Here is a 24,941-nt window from a genome sequence, read left to right as displayed (position 1 = left end):
AAAACAAAATGAGATTCATTTTAAAAAAATATTGGAGGTAAACCAAACGTAAATAACTAAGCAAAACTGGGTAACTTTGGTGCGGTTTGGATCCGCGTTTCCTGCTGCGTTTTGCGTTTTCAGTTTTTTTTTTTTTTTTGCTTCAGCCGCACCTTTTGACTAAGTCAGCAGTGAACAGTGCATCTGTGCACTGTTCACGAATCCCACAAATTACACTTTTTAGCCATTTTTTCATTAAAAATAGGTTCCACAATACTATTCACATATTTAAAAATTATTTTACTACAGTGTTTTCAATTTTCAGTTTTCAGTTTTAGCAAAATAAGTTCTATCCAAACAGACCCTTTGTAACTTAGATTCTCTAATAGATTCAACCTCATAATTATATAATATACAATATTATCTTTTTAAGGAAAAATTAAATTAAACCATTTACTAAAAAAAAAAGAAAAAAAAGAGCAACCATGGTCATTACAAGCAATTGAATTTAATTGGAAAACTAAGTACAACACTTGACATAGAGTTTTACTTTAACCCAAAACTAGTAAAGAATGTTTAAGAAAAGATGTTTCAACCGCAGAGACCAGAACCGTAAAAGAAATCGACCAACTCCCAACTGAAAACTACCTACCACCCCCTTAACCTTCTCTCTCTGCCAGTCCTTATTCAATATTCACGCCTCTCTCTCTCTCTCTCTCTCTCTCTCTCACAGTCACAAACAAGAAAATTGAATATCTAAAATAAAGAAACCCCACAATACTGAAATAAGTAATAACTAAAAGAAGAAGAACCCAAAAAGATTAAAAAAGAAAAGAAAAAAAAAAAGAGAGTAATAAGAAGATCCAAAAAGCACAAGCACAACAACTATTTATAACATCTTTGTACCAAACAAACACAAAGCTTTGGTTTTAAACAAAGCCTTGGTTTCAAACAAAGTTGGTCACGTTTCCTTTACCTTCTCTTCCTTCATCTAACCCCCCACCTAAACCAACTTCTTTGCTTTTACAACTGCCCACAAAACAAAACCCCATATTTATTTTTTTAATTTTAAACCCAGAATTCTTGGAGTTTCTTTTCCCTTGAATTTTCAGGTCTGTCTCTCTGTTTTCTCTGATTCTTGGTATTTCAGTGTTTGGTTTCCCAGAAGGTGAAAGAAAAAAGGAATCTTTATAGAATTGGGTGCTTGATTTTCATGGGAAATTTTGGCAAATTGGGTTTTTTTGCTTTGCTTTGTTTTCGTGGCAACAAAAGAGAAGGAGGGGGGGGGGGGGTTTCCTTTTTGGGATTATATTTGATTGTTTCATCTGGTTGCTGAGTCATTGGTTTGATTTTTTAGTATAAAGCTATAATAAAATTAGTTGTAAAAGCCTAGGCTAACAATGAATATATGTTTGGGGATTTTAATTTCTACTTAGAATTGAGCTTTGGTTGTGTTCCATATGTATTTATTTATTTTGGCATAGATGATAATATTATGTCGGCCTGACCTGCTTGTGTATCATGTCATTCACAGACGGTTGAATATGTCTTTCTCTTTTCTTGTTTATGTGGCATTTTGATGTTTTGTTCCGCGCATTTACTATTTATTGATTTTATAACATCTACCATCCTTCATGTTTATGGGGTTCCATAAGAGCAACACAATCCCTAGCATATATTTTTCATAGCCTTCTGTATTCTGGAATTTCTTTTGATTGTAGAAGTAGAAGATATTATTTGTTCAAATTTCACTAATGCATTTTCCGAATTTAGCAGTTTTGACACAGTTTATTTGAACTCAAAAGGTTTCATAGCTTTTGGTGGCTTGATAATGGTCTACTGGGTTGATGTATATTCTTGTACTTTGCTTCTTTCTGACATGAGAGTATAGAGCGTTGTTTGTATTTGTTTCCATTGGTATTTGGTAGCATGTTCAAATGTTGAATCCTTTTTCTTTTGCGTGATGAATCTAAATTGAAATGAATAAAATATGTACTTTGGATGATATACTGGAGTTTTCCTGGAGAGGCAGACATGCTGTGCTTAAGTTTTTAAAGTATGTAGTTGAGTTCAAGAGTAAAATTGTTTTCAATAATTTTTTTGTTGTACTAATTGAATGGCCTTTTTTTAAGTTGAGCCAATGGTTCATGGTATACTGTTAATCCATGTTTGCACCTGAGGTCTTACATAAGTGTTCATTGCAAAGCACTTACATTTATTTTGCATTCATTTCAGTTTTGCTTTTTTGCATCCGTTTCAACCATGTCAAGTTTGGAGGAACCCCTTGGTGTTGACAAGTTGCCAAGCATGAGTACTATTGATAGGATTCAGAGGTTCTCGTCTGGTGCTTGCCGGCCAAGAGCAGAGGATGTGGGAATGGGAAACTGCTGGATTGAAGGAAGGAGTTGCAGCTCATCCAACAGTTGCAAGTGAGTAAAATTTCATACATTTGTGCTATTTTGTCCTAACAGTGCTTAAACCATCTTTGTTGTATAAATTTACATCATACAATTCCCTTTTCTCCCTATATGCATAAGATAGATGTATGTATGTATGTATGTGTTACATTGCTTCTTTTCTTAGTTTTGTTAGCATAGCCTAGCTAAATGAGAAATTGTGTTCACACCTTGGTGGAATGAGTTTCAAATTCTGGTCAAAGTGCCAAGCAGAGATTTATTGCCAAAGAGGATACCATACTCGTACTAAAACAATTTATATTGAGATTTTCCTTTTATCATCTACTTTGAGTGCTAAAAGTAATTGCCTTTTATTATTTCCTTCAAATATATGCTTTCATATATTAAAAGGAAAAGAAGAGGCGGCCGCAATGCCCCTTATCTTTTAGTTTATCTCTTTCGGAAGACAATTGAAATGCACAATTTAAACATTTACACAAAGGAAATATCAGAATAGCTTGGAACTTTCATTTCTAGATAAGGATCAAAACTATTTTTCATGCAGTCATTTCTAGGGCCAATAGCTTACTGCTCCTAATCATTTCTTGCCATTTCTATACCTCTTTTGCATAGGGCTAATTTTCGGATACATCAGCCATTTATATTATTGATATAATAATTATTACATTGGTTTACTTCCTAATTTTAATTAAATAATTTCACAACCTAAACCTCTATCCATTTGCAGTGAAGATTATGAAAACTATTCAAGGGAGGCATTCCCATGGAAAAGACATACAAGAGACGTGTCTCAAGGTGACTCCCTCAACAAAAGGTCTTTAAGCTTAGGCCGAAATACCTTGGTCTTTAGGAATGTTTGTGATTCATGGCACATTCCAGACCATCAATACAACTCTAACGGTAATCACCAAGACATACGACAGATGACAAATAAGGTGATTTGATTTATGAATTGAACTTTTTGTGTCTGTAATTTGTCTTTATATGAATATTACTGTAATAATACTTTGTTTGATATGTAGAATTCTCTTTCCTGAGATGATAAAATTGTTCTTTTGTCATGGTGTGGGTATTTATCCATGTCTCCATAATTTAGGGGAATTTTCCCCTCCTTTTCCTCTCATACTTCTTTTAGTTCTCAATTCTATTTTTCTATTTTTCAGATTGTCAATAACTTATTTGCATTGTTCTCACTCTGATCTTTCATTGATTAAAGCAGTTTTTGAAAGGTATACCAAATTTCGTAAAGATAGTAGAAGTTGGTCCAAGAGATGGATTACAAAATGAGAAGAATCTTGTATCTACTGCTGTAAAGGTCGAATTGATTCAGAGACTAGTATCTTCTGGACTGTCAGTTGTTGAGGCTACAAGTTTTGTATCTCCAAAATGGGTACCTCAGGTAACATTGTTTACTATTTCATGTTCACACTGTAAATTTGATTCTATCTTATTGTACTAAAGCTTTATAAGTTAGGTTTTTGTCAGAATAGAGAAGCTGATAACTGCAACCAGTTTTTGTAAATTTGCCATCAATATATCATCCCTTGAAATGCTTCTATTGATATTTTCCCTATATATTATTCTTGTAAAGGCATTAGAATTGGATACTTATTTTGAAGGCTGACTGATGACACCAAGTAGTTGGGATGAAAGTTATGGAGGTTGACCACTGACAATGTTTTTCTTTCAGAATTTGTGGATTGTGTTGTAGCTGCATGTATTATATGGGTTGTTTCACAATTTAACATCTTGTTATGCTGTTGGGAGTTGGAACAAATAGAACAAGTGAACTTGTATTTTCGCATTACAGAGATATAATGGCCATATTTCTTGAGGAACCTTTTCAAAAATTCAAGCTGGTATAGAGTGGCACATAGAAATATCCTTATCGATAAACTAGAGGAAATCTCTTTTACATTTGAATTGACATTTGTATAGAAAAAAAAACTAAATCGGAGCAAAAAGTGAAAAGGAAAATTCGAAGGGATATTACATGTGATTCAATAATAGTTTTTAGCAGCAACCCTTAGTAACTCAGAACTATCTTGAACAATCTTCCCTATTCAAGTCGAAAAAAAAATGTTGGGCCACGTTTTGAACCTGGTAATTGCTACTTAAATTTTGTCTAGTTTTATTTAACACTTTCAAGTGGAAAAAAAAAGCTTTATTTAAAATCTCAGCAACTATGCTCTTTTAGGTTAGTCTGGCTAGGTTCTATATTATTGAGTCAGAAAGCATCAAGAAAAACAAATACTAAAAATGGATGATATTGGAAAGTAAGTTTATATGTAAAATAAAAGAATGGAAGAGTTTGGCATGTGTTCTTCCCTGTCAGACTATTATCTTGTCTGCATGATTGCAAATGGAAGAGTAACATATTTCATGATCTTTTGGAGGCACATTTGAGCAAAGAACCAAAACCTTTTATAACTTCCATTTGTGGGATTCACCATGCAACAATCTGTAATAGTAATCGGCCATACCTTTAAAACTCCTTTGAAGCATGTAATTTAAAGAATGCTTCAGTCATTCTTCTTTTGGCTTGAGATGTGTACCATTGGATTTAGAGGGATGTTTAGCAGTTATCTGTATAAAACCTTTTCAATTGATCGCTGCTCCTTGTTAGACCAGTGAGGCTGTCTGTGAGTTTGATGCATCTCTACATCCTTGTGAAAATTTGAACATGTTTGAAGTTGGTGATAAACCAAGTGAAACTCTTTGAACCTTTATTCTTTGTCCTAATTCCTGAATTCTTTTTGGAATTTGAGCTTTTAGAATATTTCCTTGGAAGAATCGAATATGTCATTCTTTATTTTTATGGTTTTGCCTGATCAATGTATGCGTATGAGACAGCATTCAGAACAGTCTTGGAGGTAGCTTGAAAGTTGCCTTGTTATTCTACTCTTTTATGAGGAATGAAATCTAGTGTTAATGGGCATGAAATCTAGATACATTATGGTATAATATGATGAGATAACAATTTTTGAGGAGTTACACCAAGTATAAGTTGGTTGGTGAACAAATATTGATATGACAACAAACTTTTTTCTGTCAGCTAATTGACCGACCAAGATCTTGCTTCCTTGGAAAGTACTGTTGGTTTTTCCATTCCCTTCCTATTAGAGTCACAACCACGGCTGCTATGATTGAAGGAATTTTAGATCACATCTGCTTAGAAACCATTTGAAATGTTCAGGTTTAAGATTGTTATGTTTTGTAGTTCAGTGACCTAATAGAAACTAACCTGAAAATTGAAGGGTCAATTGCCATGGTGCGTTCAGAGGTTGAATGGTTATCAGAGAACACCCCTCCCCCACTCCAAAAAAAGAGAGAAGATTAGAGTTTTATGGGCACTGTACTTTTGTATGTTCCTGTCTCTGATCAAGAATTCATCTTCTCATGGAAAATTTTTGTTTTTCCCATTAGAGAATAAGGATCTCTGGTGAAAGGAAAATTATAAGTCCTAAACCTTCTATATTTTCCAGAATATTCTATAGTATTTTACTTCAACCGTATCAATGGTTGTGAATTGATTGGTTCTGAAAAATAAACTGCATTGATGGTCATGAATTCAATTTTTGTGACAAATTTTGATTGTTTTATAATTACATGCTCATTGTCACTGAATAAGCAGGTTCATTTAGATTTTCAATCTGAAAGTTGATTGTCTTTATGGTTTGTGGACCATTTCACTTATTCTTTTATAGAATGTTCTGAACGTTTAATTCTTAATTTTTGTCAAATTTGCTTGGTTCTTACTCGCATTGTAACTGAAGATCCTACTTTAATATTCTTTGATTACCTTCTCAGCTAGCAGATGCCAAGGATGTAATGGCGGCAGTTTGTAATTTGGGCGGTGCTAGATTGCCTGTTCTGACTCCTAACTTAAAAGTGGGTAATCTGGAAAAACCACAGTAGTTCAATTAATGGCATAATTTTCTGATGGAGATTCTCTGAACTGCTTCATCTTCTTCTTCCAGGGCTTTGAAGCTGCTGTTGCAGCTGGTGCGAAGGAAGTAGCAGTATTTGCCTCAGCTTCTGAGTCATTTTCAAAGTCAAACATCAATTGCAGCATTGAAGAGAGTCTTGTACGTTATCGTGCTGTTACTCGTGCTGCTAAAGAGCTCTCAATTCCTGTTCGTGGGTATGTCTTATTTTTCTGTTTGCATTGAATCTCTCTCTCTTTGCCTCTCTGTGCACATGCAAATGCGTAATGTTTACCAGTTGTCTCATCTTCCTGTTTATAAGCCACAGCTAACATAAGATGGTTATTTTTATTTCCAATGGTCTTTTGACCAAATGGCATCTCCTCTCATAAATAAGTGTTTCATTAGATCAATTTTGTATGGGTGCGTGAGTTGGTTATTTGTACTAGATTAATCTCTCCAGGAAGGATTTTAGTGTCAGTACTCTGCTGTTTCTTCCATACACTTGACACTGGCCATTTTGGCTTTGCTGAAACTATGTTATTTAGGGAAGAAAAAAAATGTTGTTATACAGTGTCAGCTACTCCCTATTAAAGCATGGGCATGAATGACTGGTATCTAATGCTATATTAGCTTCTTCCTAGATGTGCTTCTGTTTCACAAGAAATCTCCAATTTAGGAGATATTATTTTGGGGACCTATTAATTTATTTCCCATTATCCCCTTGACTATCACTTCCACATTTCCACCTGCTCTTATATATATATGATTGTGGCTTTCTTTTACATTATGTTCACTTTATCTTTACACGGTAGTTGGCTACAGAATATGTTCCATGTTGTAACATGTATATAAAGACCAGGAAAGAGAAACAAATGGCTCTGATTTGTGACTAATAGAGACCCAGTACAATATATATATGCCTTATGTTAGCCTAGGGTATGGAACGGTATTTTCTTCGGGAGTTCTCTATTGGTTTCAAGAATAAAATGAGACATTGCATTTAGAGTTCAAATTATGGATTCTCTATACTGGTACATGTTGCCTACCATGACCTCTCCCAAACCTTGCAAAAGTGGGAGTTTTGTTCACTGAGTATGACTTTTTTTTATGTACTATTATATGTTGACATCATTATTCTTTTGTGTTAATGCTTCTTTTGAAAATAAACATTATGCTTTATAATATTTAAGTGGCTCTGAGATGAACGAGTTCGAATTGAACTTTGATAGGTATGTATCGTGTGTAGTTGGCTGTCCAGTAGAAGGAGCAATCCCTCCTTCAAAAGTAGCATACGTGGCAAAGGAACTGTATGACATGGGTTGCTTTGAAATTTCCCTTGGTGACACAATTGGAGTCGGTACGCCAGGTAAATGTTTTTACAGACTTCTCTTCTGTATGAAAAGATGTGTTTGGTTCCATTAGAAGTGATTATTGAGCAAGTTTGCTCTTGCAACTTGCTTCAAGTTGCTAGAAATTTAAGGACTTAGAAGGATTTAAAATAAATAAATTTTTTTAGGCATCACACCTTGGAGAAGGTTGCATCACACAGTCCTAAAACAAAGTTTCATATATTTAAAATTTTAGAAAACATATTCTTTATTGAATATCAAGCATTACTTCTGTATAAGTAGATGATTAATATCTATTCATAGCCAAACTTGGACTTTTTGTAACCCTAATAAGAGTTAGACCCCTTGTACTTTTACTACTAAACCTAAACTATATAACTAAAGTAATATAAAACCTTAAATAAGACCGAATGGACCTTTAGTGCAGCACATGTCTAGAACCAGAAAATTACACAATTGCCTGACTCTTTAAAAAATAAATTAAAGAAACTTGACCAGAAACTAATTAATGCTAAAAGACATAATTAACATGAATTTCATACATCCAAAAATATTTTTGGGATCCCCCTCCCCTCCATCTTTGCAATGCTCCACTACTTGCAGTGCTTGATTTTCTGGTTAGTGGAATTGATAATTGGATCCTTTAAATGCTCATTTATAATGGTTTTACTAAGAGATATTTGAATCTCTTTAGGGCCTTTTCTGGTAAGAATATATTTCCTCGTGTCAATCTTCCATCTTGGCGTTTCCTATGCTAAACATTTTAGTATTTGTTAATCATCTCACATTTCCTTCTCTTTTCTTTCTTCTGTTCTCTTTGCCAATCTATGTAAAAATAGAACAGTTAAAAGAGTGCCTATACAAAGAGTGCCTTGACTTTATCAATTTTATTTAGATTAGCAATTCCCTTTTCCATCTCCCTCTCCCATGGAGTATTGAACTTGGATTGTCCAGTGGTCTCTCTTTTGTATCTCTAACCATTTGTCTTTCATGATCTCTCATTAATACTCCCAAGTTTATATGAAAATTCTTGTGTTACTCTTTGTTTAGTCATTGGTTTCCTTTATTCTATAGTGACTCCTACATTATGCTGCTTTAGTACTTCCAATATTCTTAGGGGAATTTTTTTTCTTATTTCATTAATTTAGCAGTTTTTATTACTCACCAACTTAATCACCTAGGCTACAGCATCATATACCACTAGGTTCTATCTTGATTATATTCTTCTACAGCTTCTTAACTTCAAATTGAGTCAATTCCTTCAGGTTAATCTTGTATCAGCAGAACATCAAGTCATATACTTCAGTACATCATGTAGTATTTGTTAGTAATTATATAGAAAACTTTTTCATTATTATTATTAGTCTCCAAACTGTTTGTTGCTCACCTTTGATGCTCTAAAATATTGTTCACCTTGTCATTATTATTATTATTATGGGTTCAGCTAATGCTGGGTTCATTGTAAATACCAGCCCTCCAATCCCCTTATTTTGTTTGCAACCAGAAAAAAGAAAAAGAGAGAGAATCCAAGTGTTCACTTATATTAAAATTAGAAAGTTTGCTATGTTCCTCCTGCCACTCTTCCCACCATGATTAGATATTCTGACTCATGCCTTAGATTTAGCTTCCCTTGTTTTATATTTTGGTTTCCTCATTTTCTATGCAATTTCCATGATTTGTAGTGCTCATTACCATCACAACTTTCGCATTACAGCTTAAATGTCTACAAATGGTGGTCCCTTCTCTTCCAATCTCCAGGAAACTATTCTAAAATTATTACAAACAAATATAGTTGATGTAACTTTACGTCACCTTAATTTCTATCTCTCTCAATTGCCTTTCATTAATATAATTATCTTTCCCACTTATATAAATAATAAGTTTCTTTTTACTATTAGTTTATTCCGTTCATTTTTCTTTTTACAAGTTTGGGACCTGGTATGGGACCATCTCTCTCTCATTACACAATAAAGTTAACAAAAATTATTTTTTGCACTTTGAGCTTATTCTTACAATGTTTTCCAATGCTAATAAGAGGTATTAGTGCATTATTTAATGCTTTTGATAGAATATAGAAAGAACGGCATTTAATTACGCAGTGCAGTTGTTCTTCACTAGGCACATAATGATTATTCAATGTCGAGGGTTTGGTAGCTGACTTTTTTCTTCAATATGTTTGTTGTGGGCTAAAAAAGTCTTTAACTTTTAGGCTTGTATAAGTATTTATCTATTTTTAATCTCTTCTTCCTGTTTTCTTTGGTATAGGGACTGTTGTTCCCATGCTTGAAGCTGTAATGGCTGTTGTTCCTGTTGAAAAGCTTGCTGTTCACTTCCACGACACTTATGGGCAATCTCTTCCAAATATTCTTATATCCCTCCAAGTAAGCCATCAATTTACCAGGTCTAATTATGCCTGGTATTAGTGGCAGGCACTTGACTATGACCTTCTCTGTTCTGGATGAAGCAGTTTGAAACCTGTATTAGTTGGCTTTCATCTAAGGTTTTGATTTGAAGAAATGATTCTATGATCACTTAATTCAGTACAGAATGCCTTTGGAGTATAATATTTTAGCATTTGTGCCTCAGCAGCTTTTCATGTGAATGAATGGTCTTAAGTGACCATGACATGACATGTATTTAGTTAATGAAGTAAAAATAGAAGAGGGGTTTCACTTAGGACTCCAGCAGTCCAGCTGCAGTTTTTATGCTTAAACCAGGGAAACTTTCTTATTGTTGCAAATCTGATAATTGATTCAGTGAAATTATATGATTTGTTTCTCAACAGATGGGGATTAGTACGCTGGATTCCTCTATTGCTGGTCTTGGTGGGTGTCCATATGCTAAAGGAGCTTCGGGGAACGTTGCCACAGAGGATGTTGTGTACATGCTTAATGGTCTAGGTGTAAAAACAAATGTGGATCTGGCTAAGCTCATGTTGGCTGGGGATTTCATCAGCAAGCATTTGCGTCGCCCATCTGGTTCAAAGACTGCCACTGCCTTGAACCGAGTAACAGCTGATGCCTCTAAGATATAACAAATTACAGGTATATAAATATATACTCATATATTTAAAGCAAGGCAAAAAAAGAACCGGTCATGTATCCAAGAGAAGATTTCATAGTTACATCTTTCATGGCATGATTGCTCTGTGTAATGCCTTGTTTTAGGAATAAAAAAAAACCAGTCATGTATCCAATAATTATTGTTTCGGGAACAAGGAAGCATTATTTTTCAATATCTGCCAATCTCATGCAGAAATTGCCTATAGCAGTGAATAGAAATTGTACCATCTTTATTGTCTTAAACTCAATCTGAGAAAAGGAAAATCAAGCATATAATACTTATTTGTTCCCCCCTTTTGTTGTTGCCACTAAAAATCATTTAAACATAAACTTATACCACGTTAGGTATTCATATAAGCTTGAGCTATAGTTTGTGTTGTGCATATAATTGCATGAGTACGAGATTTGAACTCGAGCATTGGGAAAAATTGGACTTGCCACTCATTTCCTTCATTTTCTGTCAGTATGATTTGGAAAATCAGTAGTAAAGAACATTGAAACATTTCGATGTGTTGGCATAAAAGAAATATCAAACTTTTATATGGATTGAAATCCTTGAACAAACAGGTGAAATAGACATGGTAGGTGTGAAACTAAGCAGGAGTCATACCTCCTTTTATGCTTCTATACTAAATTTATAAACTTTATGCTTTTTATTGACCATTTATTATTGTTATTAGTTCTTTTTATTAGTTAGTGTCCTCAAAGAGGCGAGAGAGGAGAGTTGAACCATTGACTGTTGCTATTGTTGAGTTAGTAACCATGTGGTCTATTTGTTCTAATGGAATTCATGGAGAATAAAAGCAATAAATGCAGCAAAAAACAGTCGCATACTAATTGATTCAAACAACCACTCCTAATAATGCTGGACAGTTAAGGGAAATTGCCCTTGATGCAAAATGTACAATGCCTCGAATGCAACTACTTAAACAAGTGCTTCTAATCAATATTGGCTGCACTTCCTTATAAATCAGGTTAAGGTTTCGATTGGATACCTTTTGAACGTTTTATCTGAATCCAACCTTCTGTTACATTTAAACGAGAATTTTACTTAGTAACATCAGTCATCAATACCTCACTAAGTAAAAAGACTTGGAAAAATGCAAATAAGAAATTTGTAGTATGTTTTGTTAAAAAATTGTAGTAAACGTCATAGAATGTAGATTAAAGTAAAACTTTACTAGTAATAACCACACATACAATCCATCCTTGATTACCTTGGAACAATTTTAGCTTTTCAGAAGAAATTTTTGAAAACGTGGAAGTAGAAGTTGAAGTGGATTTAACAAGCTTCATTATTACATGGGACCAATTTGAAGGGGGGGCTTTTAAATATGTACCAAATTATTTCTAGAACTTACCTCAAAGTTGAAATTAACTTGGTAGTCATGAGTAGGGTAAAAATCAATCTCAATGGTGTTACAGTTTATGGAAGCAGTTGAGATCCCAATGATGTTAGAGCACCATGACTTTGACTGGTGAAAAAAAGGGACAAAAAGCAAAAAATAAAGAGAGACTAATTGCTCTTTGCTTGCCCAGCAATTTATTTTCTCTGGCTTAATAATAGTCTAATGTACTCATAACCACCTTGTCTGATACTTTTTTGCTCATTGTCATTGTCAGTCAAAGCTATCTAGCACTCGAAAGCTTTTTGGCTGAGCTCCCATTCTCAAAATTTGAGAGGAGTAGTGGGTGCAACACATCATGAAAAAGCTGGCTTCACCTTTCATTATGTTATGTAATGGGGCGGTCTAATTCTCTCACAGCCTAAAATCTCTATATGTATGCATGCCAAACAACATGTTCTGCAAGTAGAGAACTAGATTACATGCTTATGAGTGTATGCTTATAATTATATTGGGTTATACTTATAGGGGGTGGATTCCAAGGGGTGGATTCCAAAAAAAAAAAAAAAAAAGGATGGAATGGAATCATAATAAGGATTTCAACAAAAACTATACTTAGATGGGTCTATGTAACCGGATTGATACCCTGCTAAGAAAAGGAAATATCTTGATTCATTTGAAACCAATCAATGGGGTTGGCCAAGGAGGTCCCAATGGTTAAGTCAATAAGGTAAACTTTTTTGAAAGGATAAATAGTAATAGTGAGTTTGGGTGTGCATATTTGGGGGTGATGGGTATTTATAGGATAGCGAATAGGTGAGTTAGGTGAGAAATACCCTTAAACTAGGTGATAGGCATGTTGGTAGATTATTCCTTCAAGTTGGTTAAGGGAACACACGCTAGAGTTGAAGGCTAATGGAATAAGTTCAATCGTATTTAATATAATTGATGGTTGGTGAGGCTCAATAAATGCAGATGTATGTAAGAAAAAGTGGTGATTTTCGATAGGCACTCTCCTTGAGAAGGGTCATTCATATCAACCGACTTTGAGACTGATACTCATAGGCCTTTTAATATGTCATCATTAAAGCAATTGACCACTGTGGTCCTCAAGCCTGTCGACTAGGAAGCCGTGAGTGTCCAACCTTGATCTAGGAGGCCGAATGCATTCTCTTTGTAGGTCATGCCTACATGGTCTTTAGGCCAAGGTCTTTTTTTGTTTGTTTGTTTGTTTGTTTGTTTACTCATCACATTGATTCTTGAGGGAGTTTGTTCTACCCACGGCTAGCCCTCGGCTAGTGCCTAGGCCTCCTAATAAAGAAAGGTTCCAAAAGGGGTGATTAATTGATTTAAAAAAAAAAAAAAATTTGTGAGTTATAAAATTTTTTTTCTCCACAATAAGTAATTTAAATACTTATTAATTAACTCTTAGCTGTTGAAGTCCAACCAATCACATTCTTTTCCACATCAATTTGTAAGTTTTTTTTTGTATTGAAATTTTTATTAGCTTTATCATTTTCCTAAAAATAAATTATAGATTTATAGTAATCCAACCAAATCATCATTAAGTGAATGAAAAATGCTGAAATTGCTACAAATTTTACTACAAAAACTTATAAATTGATGTAACAATAATATAATTGGTGCCACTTAAATAATATTATAAATGAATGTTTGAACCGACTTTTTCTAATTGATGACACGTCAACTGGTAAGGCTTAAACAATTAAATTTATAGAATCCCTAATATCATTCAAGTGAATTAGTCATATTAAACCATGAAGATAGTGAATTTCAAAGAAAAATTAATTTAGAACATTAACTAAATTGATAAAAAAACTAAATATTATTTAAGTGATATTGCAATATAAAAAGTCTCATTTAAAATTTTCGCCCTTAGACCTCGAATTGTATCGAGCCGGCCTGTATTCCACCATATGCCTTTAGTTAGAGTCATCGTCCTCTTCTGCACATATTGAGCCCACCCTCCAATGCTTAAAAATATATGCAAAGGCAAAAACTGTAGAAACATTCATATCCTAGACCTTTGAGTAGCAATTATGTAGCTGAAGGAAAGAAATGTTCCTATCTCGAATAGGATTAGGAAGAAGTGCTAATTTTCTTTTTCTGAAAAGCATTATCTTCCGCGGGCACCAAGAAGTGCGGCATCAAAGATTTTTGTGAGGATATATTAGGTTTGTAGGGTACTCTTAAAGTCGCAAATACAAACAAATAGTGGTGATTGAAACAAAAAAAAAAAAAAAAATCATTCTAAGAATTGTGTGTTAGCTGTTAGGTTGTGTTTTTAGGAAATGTTTAATGAAGAAAAAAAAAAAAAGTTAAAAACACTCACAGATTAAATGTTGTGGGGCTAAAGAACTTAGCGACCCCGGCCCACTTTGTACTGGGCCCAAGGCCCGCGCCGAGGAGAGGAAATGTCCTAGAACATACAATGAAAGTCCAAATGGCCTAGAGATATTGCTGAGGACGATTCTGTCCTTGGCATTCCAGAATCCAGAAGGAAAGAACGGCACGCCCTCAAAGGCAGCCTTTCAGAGCGCTCCCCGAAAAAAGGACGAGTACAGTAGGATGCACACGGAGGTATGGTGTAAGAGCAATTCAAGGAAAAGCTGTCACCTCCACATTGAATGCACCCAACTAACGTTCTGATTGCATTAATGAGGAAAGGACCCCTGAACAGTGCGGCCTTGGTTGCCGCAACTCACAGAGGGCTTGGGAAGGCGGTTGATGAGACGAGCACTCGAGTAATGACCTGTATGATCAACAGGTGGAGGGTCAAGATCGACTGGAAAGAAGTATATAATGTGAGAGACCCTCCAAGAATGGGGGATTGCGGAAAAGAGCAGGAAGAGAGAAAAATAAGAAAACTGCAGTAGTCTGCATGGTTTTGAAAACCACTGTAACCTAGTACTGAAAGTAGAAGAAGAAGAATACCAAACTCCTCGGACAAAAGGTCCGGGGACAACATTTCTTGCTTGAACCCATTTCCTTATTGGTCAGTCCGCACCTAACCGTGTTGAGTGATGGTGGTTCAGACTAACACCTAGTTCTTAAGCTCATTCTCTAAAAATTCATTGTATTGGGTCAGTTGGGCTTGAGACCTTTCGTCCAATAGAAAGAGTGCTCAAACCCCCACCCTACAATTGGCGCCGTTTGTGGGAAGAACTTGTGTGTTAGTAAGGACAACAATCCAGCATGGTAGGATCAGGCCCCCATTAAGCAGGCTTCCATCAGCTTGAACCAGCCAAATCCCAACAACGGGGTAACTTCCCTAACCTCGAGCGCGACCGAAACGAAGGGAATGGAAGGTTTCGAGAGGGAAGCGTAAACACCACCCAAACCAGCAGGAGCCATTCTTGCGCAGGCAGCCATGTGCTTCAGAGACAAAATAACAACCGGGCCCCGCAACAGGAAGAAGTTAGGAGCCATATGTCCTAGAAACAGAATGATAGGCGGTCCATGCAGCAAGAGATAGACGATTTGAAAAGAAAGCTGCACCATGCACAGCAGAGGCAATCTCGTTCCAGACTTGATGCGCCCTCCGACGATGAAAGTGACGACGACTATAGACGAAGATCGAGGACTCCCCCAAGTGAGACCTTTTTCCACGAAAAAGAACACTACCGGAGGCGTAGGCGCAGAAGCCCATCTCCTAGGGTCTTGGGAAACGATGCCATGAGTAGGGCATTGGATCAACTCTCCAAGTGGCCTTTCACGCATCACATAGAAGGGGCCATACTTCCTCGACGGTTCCAGCAGCCAACCTTCGCCATTTACAACAGTAGAACAGACCCGATGGAGCATGTGAGCCAGTTCAACCAAAGGATGGCTGTCCATTCTAGGAACGAGGCGCTGATGTGCAAGGTATTCCCGTCCAACTTGGGACCAGTAGCGATGAGGTGGTTTAACGGTCTGAAGACGAACTCCATAGACTCGTATAGGCAGCTGACCCAAGCTTTTGGCTCTCGCTTTGTTACGAACTGTAGAGCCCCTCGGCCTTTAAGCGCTTTGTTGTCATTATCCATGCATGACGGAGAAACCTTAAAGACCTACTCGGACAGATATTGGGAGACGTACAATGAAATGGAAGACAACTTTGACGACATCACCATCATCACTTTCAAAAATAGTCTCCCAGCTGATCACGGCCTGCGGAAGTCTCTGATTGGCAAACCCGCCACCAGTATGTGTCAACTGATGGATCAGATTGACAAGTACAAATGAGTGGAGGAAGACTAGTTGCAGGGAAGAGGAAAAGAGAAGGTTATCCCTCAGGAGAGGAGGGATTTCAGGGAGGACCGGTATAGCAGTAACCGCCCGAGGAGGGACTTTGTAGGGCAACCCGGAACAACCAATGCACAGATTGTCAACGCCATATTCCGAGAACCAGTACATTGGGTTTTGGAGAAAATCAAGAACGAGCCATACTTTAGGTGGCCGAATAAGATGGCGGGAGAACCCTCGAAGCGCGGTCAGAATCTTTATTGCCAATACCACCAAGACCATGGCCACACTATGGAGAACTGTAAGAACCTCTGGAACCACCTAGACCAGCTAGTTCGGGAAGGAAAGCTAAAGCACCTTCTGCATCATTCCAGTGGTCATCAAGGCCATCAAGAGGCCAGGAGGGATGCTGTCCTGAGGCCACCCGCAGGAACGATCAACGTAATCGTGGCTGCGCCAGGGAGAACAGGCACACGCCCTGTATGAGTGTTATCGGTGGCTCAACTGCCTGCTGAGGAGTCCCAACCAGGGCCGAAGAGGGCCAGAATGAGCTTTCGTCCCGTTTTGAGTTTTTTAGAGGAAGACAAGATCGGGACCATCCAGCCCCACAACGATGCGCTGCTAATCACCCTCCGAATCGGGGACTACGATGTGAAAAGAGTGATGGTGGATGGCGGCAGTGCGACTGAGGTTATGTACCTCGACCTATGCAAGGGGCTGGGGTTAAAACCAAAGGACTTGATGCCCTACAACTCCCCTTTGATGAGCTTCGACAGGAAGCTTGTCATTCTAATAGGCATGATTACGCTGCCCATCCAGACCGGCCCGAAAATAGTGGAGGTGAACTTCATCGTGGTGGACACCTACTCTCCCTATACAGCCATTGTTGGTAGGCCTTGGCTCTATAGCTTAGGGGCTGTTGCTTCCTCGTTACACCAGAAGGTGAAATTCTCGTCAAGAGACCAAGTCCTTGAAATCCATGGTTGCCAACCCACAGCGAGGCAATGCGTGGTAGCGGCCGTCTCACATCGGCTCAACGCGGAGTTCTCGGCCTCCGCTGAGGAGAATTTATAGCAACTAAAGACCTTGGTTTCGCCCCCTGACACAACTACCGGGGAGGCGAAATGCGAAGACCTAGAAGAGGTGGTTATTGACGACGACCCGGACAAGTTCTTCCGAGTAGGGGCTCAGCTGCCTCTTCAGGAAAAGGAGGAGCTGATTGAGTTCCTTAAAAGGAATATTGACGTATTTGCATGGGATGCCTGCGACGCCCCCGGAATCGACCCAGACTTCATCTGCCATCACCTCAATGTCAATCCAGCCATCATTCCCAAGAAGCAACCACCCCGTCGCCCATCAAAAGAGCATGCCGATGCGATAAGAGACGAAGTGACGAAACTTAAGCGTGCTGGTGCTATCAAAGAAGTCTTTTACCCCGAATGGCTGGCCAACACGGTGGTGGTCAAGAAGAAAAGTGGGAAGTGGCGAGTTTGCGTGGTCTTCATAGACCTAAATAAGGCGTGCCCTAAGGACCCGTTCCCAATGCCTCAGATAGAAGCTAGTGAATGCGACAGCGGGCCATCCTCGGATGAGCTTCTTAGATGCCTTTCAAGGCTACCACCAAATACCAATAGCGCTGGGGGATCAAGAGAAAACGACCTTCGTGACACCAACCGAAAATTACCACTACAAGGTAATGTCATTTGGTTTGAAGAATGCGGGATCCACTTATCAAAGGACGATGACAAGAATGTTCGAACTACAGCTAGGCAAGAACATCGAAATCTACGTCGATGACATGGTGGTGAAGAGTAGAGTGGTGTTCGAGCATTTAGGGGACCTCGACAGTACCTTTAGCGTCTTGAGGAAACATAAGCTGCGCCTAAATGCTTCCAAGTGCTCATTTGGCGTGGGTTCAGGCAAGTTTTTAGGCTACATGGTTACCCATAGGGGAATCGAGGTTAACCCCAACCAGATCAAGGCCATAAACGACCTGAAACCGCCACAAAACGCAAAGGAGGTCCAAAAGCTTATTGGGATGATCGCAGCCCTCAATCGATTCATTTCCAGGTCGGCGGATAGATGTAGGCCGCTCTATCTCTTGATCAACAAGTGGAAGGGGTTTGAGTGGTCCGAGGACTGCGTGGTGGCCTTCCAGCAACTCAAGGATTACCTATCCCGGCCACTTATTATGTCCAGTCTAGAGGCTGATGAAGTTCTGTACGCATACATTGCTGTAGCCCCCTATGCTGTGAGCTTGGTGCTAATATGGAAGGACAACAGCATCCAAAAGCCGGTCTATTACATGAGTAAGTCGCTGCATGAAGCCGAGGTCAGATACCTACCCCTGGAGAAAGCCATACTGGCTGTGGTCCACGCTACGCGAAAGCTTCCCCATTATTTTCAAGCCCACACAGTGGTTGTTCTAACACAACTACCCTTGAAGTCTGTACTACGAACTGCTGACTACACTGGAAGGATTGCCATATGGAGCACAATTCTGGGAGCTTTTGACATCAAATACATGCCTCGGACCTCTATTAAGGGTCAGGTCCTAGCTGACTTAGTAGCCGAATTTGCTGAACCCCCAGTAGAAATAGTGGCAGAGGAGCAGAACATGGATGAAAAATCGGTTGGAGTGATCTCTACACCAGGACCCCCATGTTGGAAGGTGTACGTTGATGGCACAGCAAATCAAAGGGGACCTGGAGTGGGGCTAGTCCTAATATCTCCCAAGGAAGCCATCATAGAGAAGTCCCTCAGACTTAGGTTCTCAGCCACGAACAACGAAACCAAGTATGAGGCCCTGCTACAAGGAATTGTCATGGTACAGAAAATGGGGGGAAAGGCAGTGGAGATGTTCTCGGACTCGAGACTGGTAGTGGGCCAGGTAAAGGGAGAATTAGAGGCCAGAGATGCAAGGATGCAAGAGTACTTAAGCCGGGTCAAACGCTTACGGCCGGGCTTCGACTTTTTCAGCTTGTCACACGTCCCCAGAAGCGGAAACACTCATGCAGATTCGCTGGCCACGCTTGCCACCTCCTCGGCAGGAGATCTGCCTCGAATTATTCTCGTCGAGCACCTGGATAGAGCGAATGAAGTAGTCAAAGGCATGGTCCATGTTCATGAAGTCAGAGTGGGCCCTAGCTGGATGGACCCTATCATGAGGTTCCTCAAAGATGACATCTTGCTTGAGGAAAAGTCGGAGGCGGAGAAAATACGAAGAAAAACTCCTCGGTTCTGGTTGTCCGAGGACCACAAATTGTACACACGCTCATATTCTGAGCCATATTTACTGTGTGTCCACCCTGAGGTATTAGAACTGCTGCTTGAAGAACTGCACGAAGGGATCTGTGGGAGTCACATAGGAGGAAGTTCTCTGTCGCACCGAGCCATTACCCAGGGATATTGGTGGCCGAGGATGCAGAAGGAAGCCCTGGAGTATGTTAAAAAGTGCGACTAGTTCCAAAGGTTCACCTCGAATATTCATCAGCCAGGCGGGGCCCTCAACCCTTTGTCCAGTCCGTGGCCGTTCGCCCAGTGGGGCCTAGAAATTGTCGGACCTTTCCCAAAGATAGCAGGAAATAAGAGATACCTATTGGTCAGCACATATTATTTCACCAAATGGGTCGAAGTTGAGCCTCTAGCCAACATCAGGGACATGGATGCTAAGAAATTCATCTGGAGAAACATTGTGACACAATTCGAAGTCCCTCGCACCCTCATCTCTGACAATGGACTCCAGTTTGACAGTAAGGCCTTTAGAGGATACTGCTGCGAGTTGGGGATCACTAACAGGTACTCGACTCCAGCCTATCCTTAGGGAAACGGGCAAGCCGAGGTTGTTAACAAGGTCATAGTCAACGGACTTAAGAAGAGACTGGACGCCGCCAAAGGAAGATAGGTGGAAGAGTTGCCACACATCCTATGGACCTATCGGACTACATCACGGCGGTTGACAGGGGAAACACCTTTTGCCATGATCTATGGGGCCGAGGTTGTTATCCCTCTAAAGGCAAACTTCCCAACGCTGAGGACGAGTTTATTCACCTCAGATAGTAACGACGAACTACTGGGGAAGAACCTAGACCTGATCGACGAACGAAGAGAAAAGGCAATGGTCTAGTTGGCCTATTACCATCAGAAGCTCAAACAGAGATATGATGCCAACGTGAAGCTTAGACCGCTAGCACCAGGGGACTTAGTGCTGAGGAAAGTTGTGGGTGCTGCCAAAAACCCATTATGGGGAAAGCTTGGACCCAACTGGGAAGGACCATATCGGATTACTTCAGTTACGGGGATAGGAGCATACTACCTAGAAGACTTAGATGAAAAGGCTGTACCCCGTCCATGGAATGTAAATAACCTGAGAAGGTATTACTATTAATAAAAGTATTTTTCTAGTTCAGATTTTAAGTCCATCTTGATTACACGTCTCGCATTTTGGCAATCATCTAAGTGCTAGACAGAATCAAGGTCTTGCATGGTCCTCAGACTCAAACCTATAGGAAAACTAGTCACTCCAAGAAAATCTAAGTGCTAGATAGAACCAAGGTCTTGCATGGTCCTCGGACTCAAACCTATGAGGAAACTAGTCACTCCAAGAAAATCTAAGTGCTAGACAGAACCAAGGTCTTGCATGGTCCTCGGAATCAAACCTATGGAGAAACTAGTCACTCCAAGAAAATCTAAGTGCTAGACAGAACCAAAGTCTTGCATGGTCCTCGGACTCAAACTTATGGGGAAACTAGTCACTCCAAGAAAATCTAAGTGCTAGACAGAACCGAGGTCTTACATGGTCCTCGGACTCAAGCCTATGGGGAAACTAGCTACTTCAAGATTTGTAAAAACCTGTGGATACGACCTAAGTGCACACTCGGCACCTCGGATTATACACTTAGCCCCCTAGAAATATGGGTAAACGCAAACCAAGCGTCCCCTTGGTGCATGTAAGTTAGCATTTAGGAATTTAACTTCAAATATATTATGCGCACAACCATTCACACCCGTTAGGATGATTGATTCACAAACCACGAGATTTGCAGTAATAGTAATATCGGTAACAACAATAAACGCATGATTCAAAAGAGAAAGGAAGAATGGAATTTCATACATATAGTTGAAAAATTCGGTTACAAATAAATTCCAAGGTTCTTAAAACAGAAGCAAACCAACTAAAAACTAAACTAAACTAAAAAAAAAAAAAAACAAAAAGAGTTGGTCGGGACCCCTACTTCTTTAACTTTATTCTGGTCCCTTCCTTAGGAGGCTGAACAGGATTGACCTCGGGATCCTGGGAGACATCCCCCTCCTTGGGAAGCTGAGCAGGATTGGCCTCGGAGCCCTAAGTTTCATCAGCCGGGGAAATGGACTGAAGGGGCTGAACTAAGAGAGGTGGCTCCTCGGCGTGAGAGTCCTGAGCGCTGACTATAGAACTGGCAGCCTCCTGGGGCGCTTCAGGGTTAGAACTCCCACTTGTTTCTGTCACCTTGAGAAGCTCACCCCCTCTCCCCCCCGGATGGGTTGTTAGTGGAGGACGCGGTCAGGGCAGCCTCAGGCTGAGTAGCCTCAGCACTCACCGTCTCGGAGTTAGTCTCACGGATGGCCGAAGGATAGTAAACCTTCTCCGTCTTCCACAGATCAGATGAAGCCTTCACCCCAGCTTGTTTGAGGGCTTCATTCCACCTGGGAGCAGTAAAGCCGGCATACCCCAGGGATTTGAGCCCTAAGGATGGCCTGGGTATCAGCCACCCCCGCGTCATAGGCCTCCTCCTCGGCTTTGTCGTTGGAGGTCTCAGCCTCCGTCTTGGCAAATTCAGCCTCTGTCTTAGCCCTTAAAGCTTCATCCCTAGCCCAATCCGCAACGTTTTTGGCCTCCTCTGCCTCAACTAGCCTCTTCTTAAGATCAATAATCTGCTCCTTAGCAATTCCCAGCTGATCTTCAGTTTCAAGTGGGCGCCTTGTCTAGGTCTCGGCCTGTTTTTGGGCACCAGACAGGCCTGCTTCAGCGCTGTCCCTAAGCCTGGTCATCTCCTTCAGACCCTCCTTGGCCTTAGTGAGGTCAGCCTCGGAGTTCTTAAAGGTTCGAGCAGCGTCCAGGCGCTTATTACGTTCGGTCTCCAAGGTCCTGCTCTACTCCTTAGCCTTATCCTCCAGCCTATAAGTGGCCTGGACGGTCTGCCAATTGGAACAAACACACTATGAATGGGAAATTGAGGAGCAAAAATTGACGAAGTCACAAGTATCAGAATCCTTACCATGGCCAAGTATCTCTTCATGTTGAGGAAGACCTCTTGCCTCCTCGTATTCTTCAACTCTTTCATGTCAGTGGGGAGGAGCAAGGTCCTCTCCAACGCGTCAGCCACATAAGCGCCTTCGCTGCCTCAAAAGTCCCTCAGGGAGGCATTTTCCATCAATGGCTCCCCGTGGAGCATTGGGCCAGGAAGCCAAGCCTCGGGCGCAGATTGAGCATCGACCTCCTTGCCTTGACCTTGAGGCCCAATTTTTAGCTGCTTTTGAGCTCGTGGGACTTCGCCCTCCTCTTGAGGCGTGCGAGACTTTCCCTCATCCATTGGCTCTTTGCCCTTAGAACTCCTTTTCCTCTTTGAGTCAGTGGGCTCAGGCCGAGGAGGTAGAGTCGATTGGGGTGGAGCAAGAAGTTTGGACCGGGGAGATGGTGTCCACGAATGGGCGGGGGAAGACCTGGTTTGAACAGATTAAGGCTGTGGTGGAGGAGGGGGAAGTTTGGATTGCGACTTTCCTGGTGCCTCCTTCCCCGGCTGGCCCTCAATTAGGTTGAACAGGCTTGTCTGGGGCTTCCTTTTAAGACCCATCTCCGCCTGAGAGGATGTCCCCGCTGACAAGAGATCCGCCTTGGAAAGGTCGGGGTCACCCAAGTCACCAGCGGGATCCGCAGACGGACTAGCCTGGTCAAACACACCGAATCCTTCTTCGGGCAAACCCGAATCACCCTTGGCTTCCGCTGCTTGGTGGGACGAAGAAGAGCCGGCCAACGAGATGCCCTCCGGAACAGGAGACCCTTCAGGAATCAGAAACCCATGTTCAACTACAGTGATTTTCTGAAGTCAGGGATCGTTAGCTCTGACCACGTACTTTAGGTCGGTGAATGACCTCTGGATAGGATCGTACCCCAAGATCTTGTGAGCGGCCTTGACTTGGTTGTCCACCTCATTTACAAAAATCGCCGCCCTGAGAATAGTCTCCAAATCTTCCTTGTTGGTCAGATGGAAGTGCCATTGAAAGGCGTGTGGATCTGCAAAAAGGAGGCATATTCATATCAGTAACCGAACCGTGCAAATCATGATGGCAAAAAAGATCATCCCTCTCTCACTCTAGATACCCCACCTGGCTCCCCCTCCATAATGGGGCAAGGAAGGCCATCATGCCACTCCCCAGACACGATGAGAAAGTCCTTATTTAGCCATTTGCTGGACTCAGGGAGGCACTGAATAAGCCGAACCTTATCGTCCCTCATCTTCAAATAGTAGGACTTGCCTTTCAGGAGTTGGAGGTTGTAGCACTAGTTTACGTCGTGGTGGGTTAAGCTTAGCCCCATTTTCTCGTTTAAGACATCTACACAACCCAGGATCCTAAACACGTTAGCAGCATACTGGGTGGGGGCTAATCGGAAGTGCCTAAGATAATCTCTCATTACTGGCCCCATGGGTATTCTCACGCCTTCTTCTATAAAGGCGAGTATGGGGATCACCACCTCGCCCGTTTTTCTCCTAAAGTGCCATTCCCCTTCCTCACAGTACCTCAGACCCACATTGGGGGGTATCCTATAATCGGCGATGAATTTTTCCATCGCCTCTTCGGTCTCAACCAACTTTTTTAAGTTACCCATCTCTAAGAACCGTTAGAGAAACTTAGGGGATGACGAAAGAAGGAGAGGAACAAGGGAAAGATAAACTTAGAAGAGAGAAAACGCAAGTTGGAGAGAGGAGAAAACTTATAGAAATTAGGAAAAGCTCCTCGGGCAGGCTTTTTATGCTGGAAAGAGACTTGAGTTTGGCTGGAAGTTTGACTAAACTCAGGATATGTGCGCAAGAACTCTTAAGTGCAAAGGTAAAGAGACAAGTCCGTTCAAATGGGTATTTATACCTTCCATTAGAAATAACTGTGTGAGTTTTCCCGCCCATAAAGGTGAGGAAATCTCCACCGTTAGATCTCCATCGCCCCATTGAACGTGGGGAACGCAGAGTCGCCAGCATTTAATGAAGACACGCTTCATATATCAAGACGCTAGGAACGTGTCTCGGGCAAACGAAGAGACTTTGGCACTAATGGAGGACAGGACTTGACAAGTCATGACAGAGGCTTGATGTCACCAAAACCCTACTCTCCGTCCGAGGAGCCGGACAGCAGGATTTTGAGGGGCTATTGTGGGGCCAAAGAACTTAGCGACCTCGGCCCACTTTGTACTGGGTCCAAGGCCCGCGCCGAGGAGAGGAAAATGTCCGAGGACATACAATGAAAGTCCAAATGGCCTAGAGATGTTGCTGAGGACGATTCTGTCCTTGGCATTCCAGAGTCCAGAAGGAAAGAATGGCACGCCCTCAAAGGTAGCCTCCCAGAGCGCTCCTCGAAGAAA

The 24,941-nt window shown here is 40.6% G+C and overlaps 5 protein-coding genes across 6 annotated transcripts in view; 4 read left to right on the top strand and 1 right to left on the bottom strand.

Moving 5' to 3' along the window:
• The first annotated feature begins 819 nt into the window (after nucleotides 1-819).
• On the top strand, nucleotides 820-11,027 carry LOC115981211 (hydroxymethylglutaryl-CoA lyase, mitochondrial). 2 transcript variants are annotated; one of them, XM_031103384.1, is made up of 9 exons: nucleotides 820-1,091; nucleotides 2,215-2,408; nucleotides 3,124-3,331; nucleotides 3,616-3,795; nucleotides 6,207-6,287; nucleotides 6,377-6,540; nucleotides 7,555-7,691; nucleotides 9,940-10,055; nucleotides 10,460-11,027. In XM_031103384.1, exons 2-9 carry the CDS (start codon nucleotides 2,242-2,244, stop codon nucleotides 10,706-10,708), a joined length of 1,302 nt encoding a protein of 433 aa, XP_030959244.1. In that variant the 5' UTR covers nucleotides 820-1,091; nucleotides 2,215-2,241; the 3' UTR covers nucleotides 10,709-11,027. The 2 variants fall into 2 exon arrangements, with proteins under 2 accessions (XP_030959244.1, XP_030959240.1); XM_031103380.1 differs by having other exon boundaries at nucleotides 870-1,091; nucleotides 3,613-3,795.
• Nucleotides 11,028-15,562: 4,535 nt separating this feature from the next.
• Nucleotides 15,563-16,327, top strand: LOC115949871. The gene has a single exon (XM_031067141.1). The coding sequence runs from the start codon at nucleotides 15,563-15,565 to the stop codon at nucleotides 16,325-16,327; it is 765 nt and encodes a 254-aa protein (XP_030923001.1).
• Nucleotides 16,328-16,873: 546 nt separating this feature from the next.
• On the top strand, nucleotides 16,874-17,401 carry LOC115949867. The gene has a single exon (XM_031067136.1). The coding sequence runs from the start codon at nucleotides 16,874-16,876 to the stop codon at nucleotides 17,399-17,401; it is 528 nt and encodes a 175-aa protein (XP_030922996.1).
• Nucleotides 17,402-18,068: 667 nt separating this feature from the next.
• LOC115949858 lies at nucleotides 18,069-19,790 on the top strand. Its single transcript, XM_031067129.1, has one exon. The coding sequence runs from the start codon at nucleotides 18,069-18,071 to the stop codon at nucleotides 19,788-19,790; it is 1,722 nt and encodes a 573-aa protein (XP_030922989.1).
• A 3,253-nt stretch (nucleotides 19,791-23,043) lies between these two features.
• The window catches only part of LOC115949849 (serine carboxypeptidase-like 13), a 35,812-nt gene continuing 33,914 nt past the window's right edge, over nucleotides 23,044-24,941 (bottom strand). The window contains exons 15-17 of the mRNA XM_031067121.1: nucleotides 23,843-23,920; nucleotides 23,524-23,600; nucleotides 23,044-23,366 (exon numbers count right to left, since the gene is read on the bottom strand). Of these exons, the coding sequence (XP_030922981.1) occupies nucleotides 23,044-23,366; nucleotides 23,524-23,600; nucleotides 23,843-23,920 (478 nt within the window). The remainder of the gene's footprint in view (nucleotides 23,367-23,523; nucleotides 23,601-23,842; nucleotides 23,921-24,941) is intronic.

Source organism: Quercus lobata, chromosome 1, assembly GCF_001633185.2.
Source record: "Quercus lobata isolate SW786 chromosome 1, ValleyOak3.0 Primary Assembly, whole genome shotgun sequence".
NCBI lineage: Eukaryota > Viridiplantae > Streptophyta > Magnoliopsida > Fagales > Fagaceae > Quercus > Quercus lobata.
The sequence above is the reverse complement of the archived record's forward strand: the minus strand, read 5'-3'. Positions and strand labels throughout refer to the sequence as shown.

Coding starts and splice junctions, on each gene's coding strand:
- LOC115981211 (XM_031103380.1), top strand. CDS start 2,242: ATGTCAAGTTTGGAGGAACCCCTTGGTGTTGACAAGTTGCCAAGCATG. Junction 2,409..3,123: donor AGCTCATCCAACAGTTGCAA/GTGAGTAAAATT, acceptor ATCCATTTGCAG/TGAAGATTATGAAAACTATT. Junction 3,796..6,206: donor CTCCAAAATGGGTACCTCAG/GTAACATTGTTT, acceptor TTACCTTCTCAG/CTAGCAGATGCCAAGGATGT.
- LOC115949871 (XM_031067141.1), top strand. CDS start 15,563: ATGCAGCAAGAGATAGACGATTTGAAAAGAAAGCTGCACCATGCACAG.
- LOC115949867 (XM_031067136.1), top strand. CDS start 16,874: ATGAGCTTTCGTCCCGTTTTGAGTTTTTTAGAGGAAGACAAGATCGGG.
- LOC115949858 (XM_031067129.1), top strand. CDS start 18,069: ATGACAAGAATGTTCGAACTACAGCTAGGCAAGAACATCGAAATCTAC.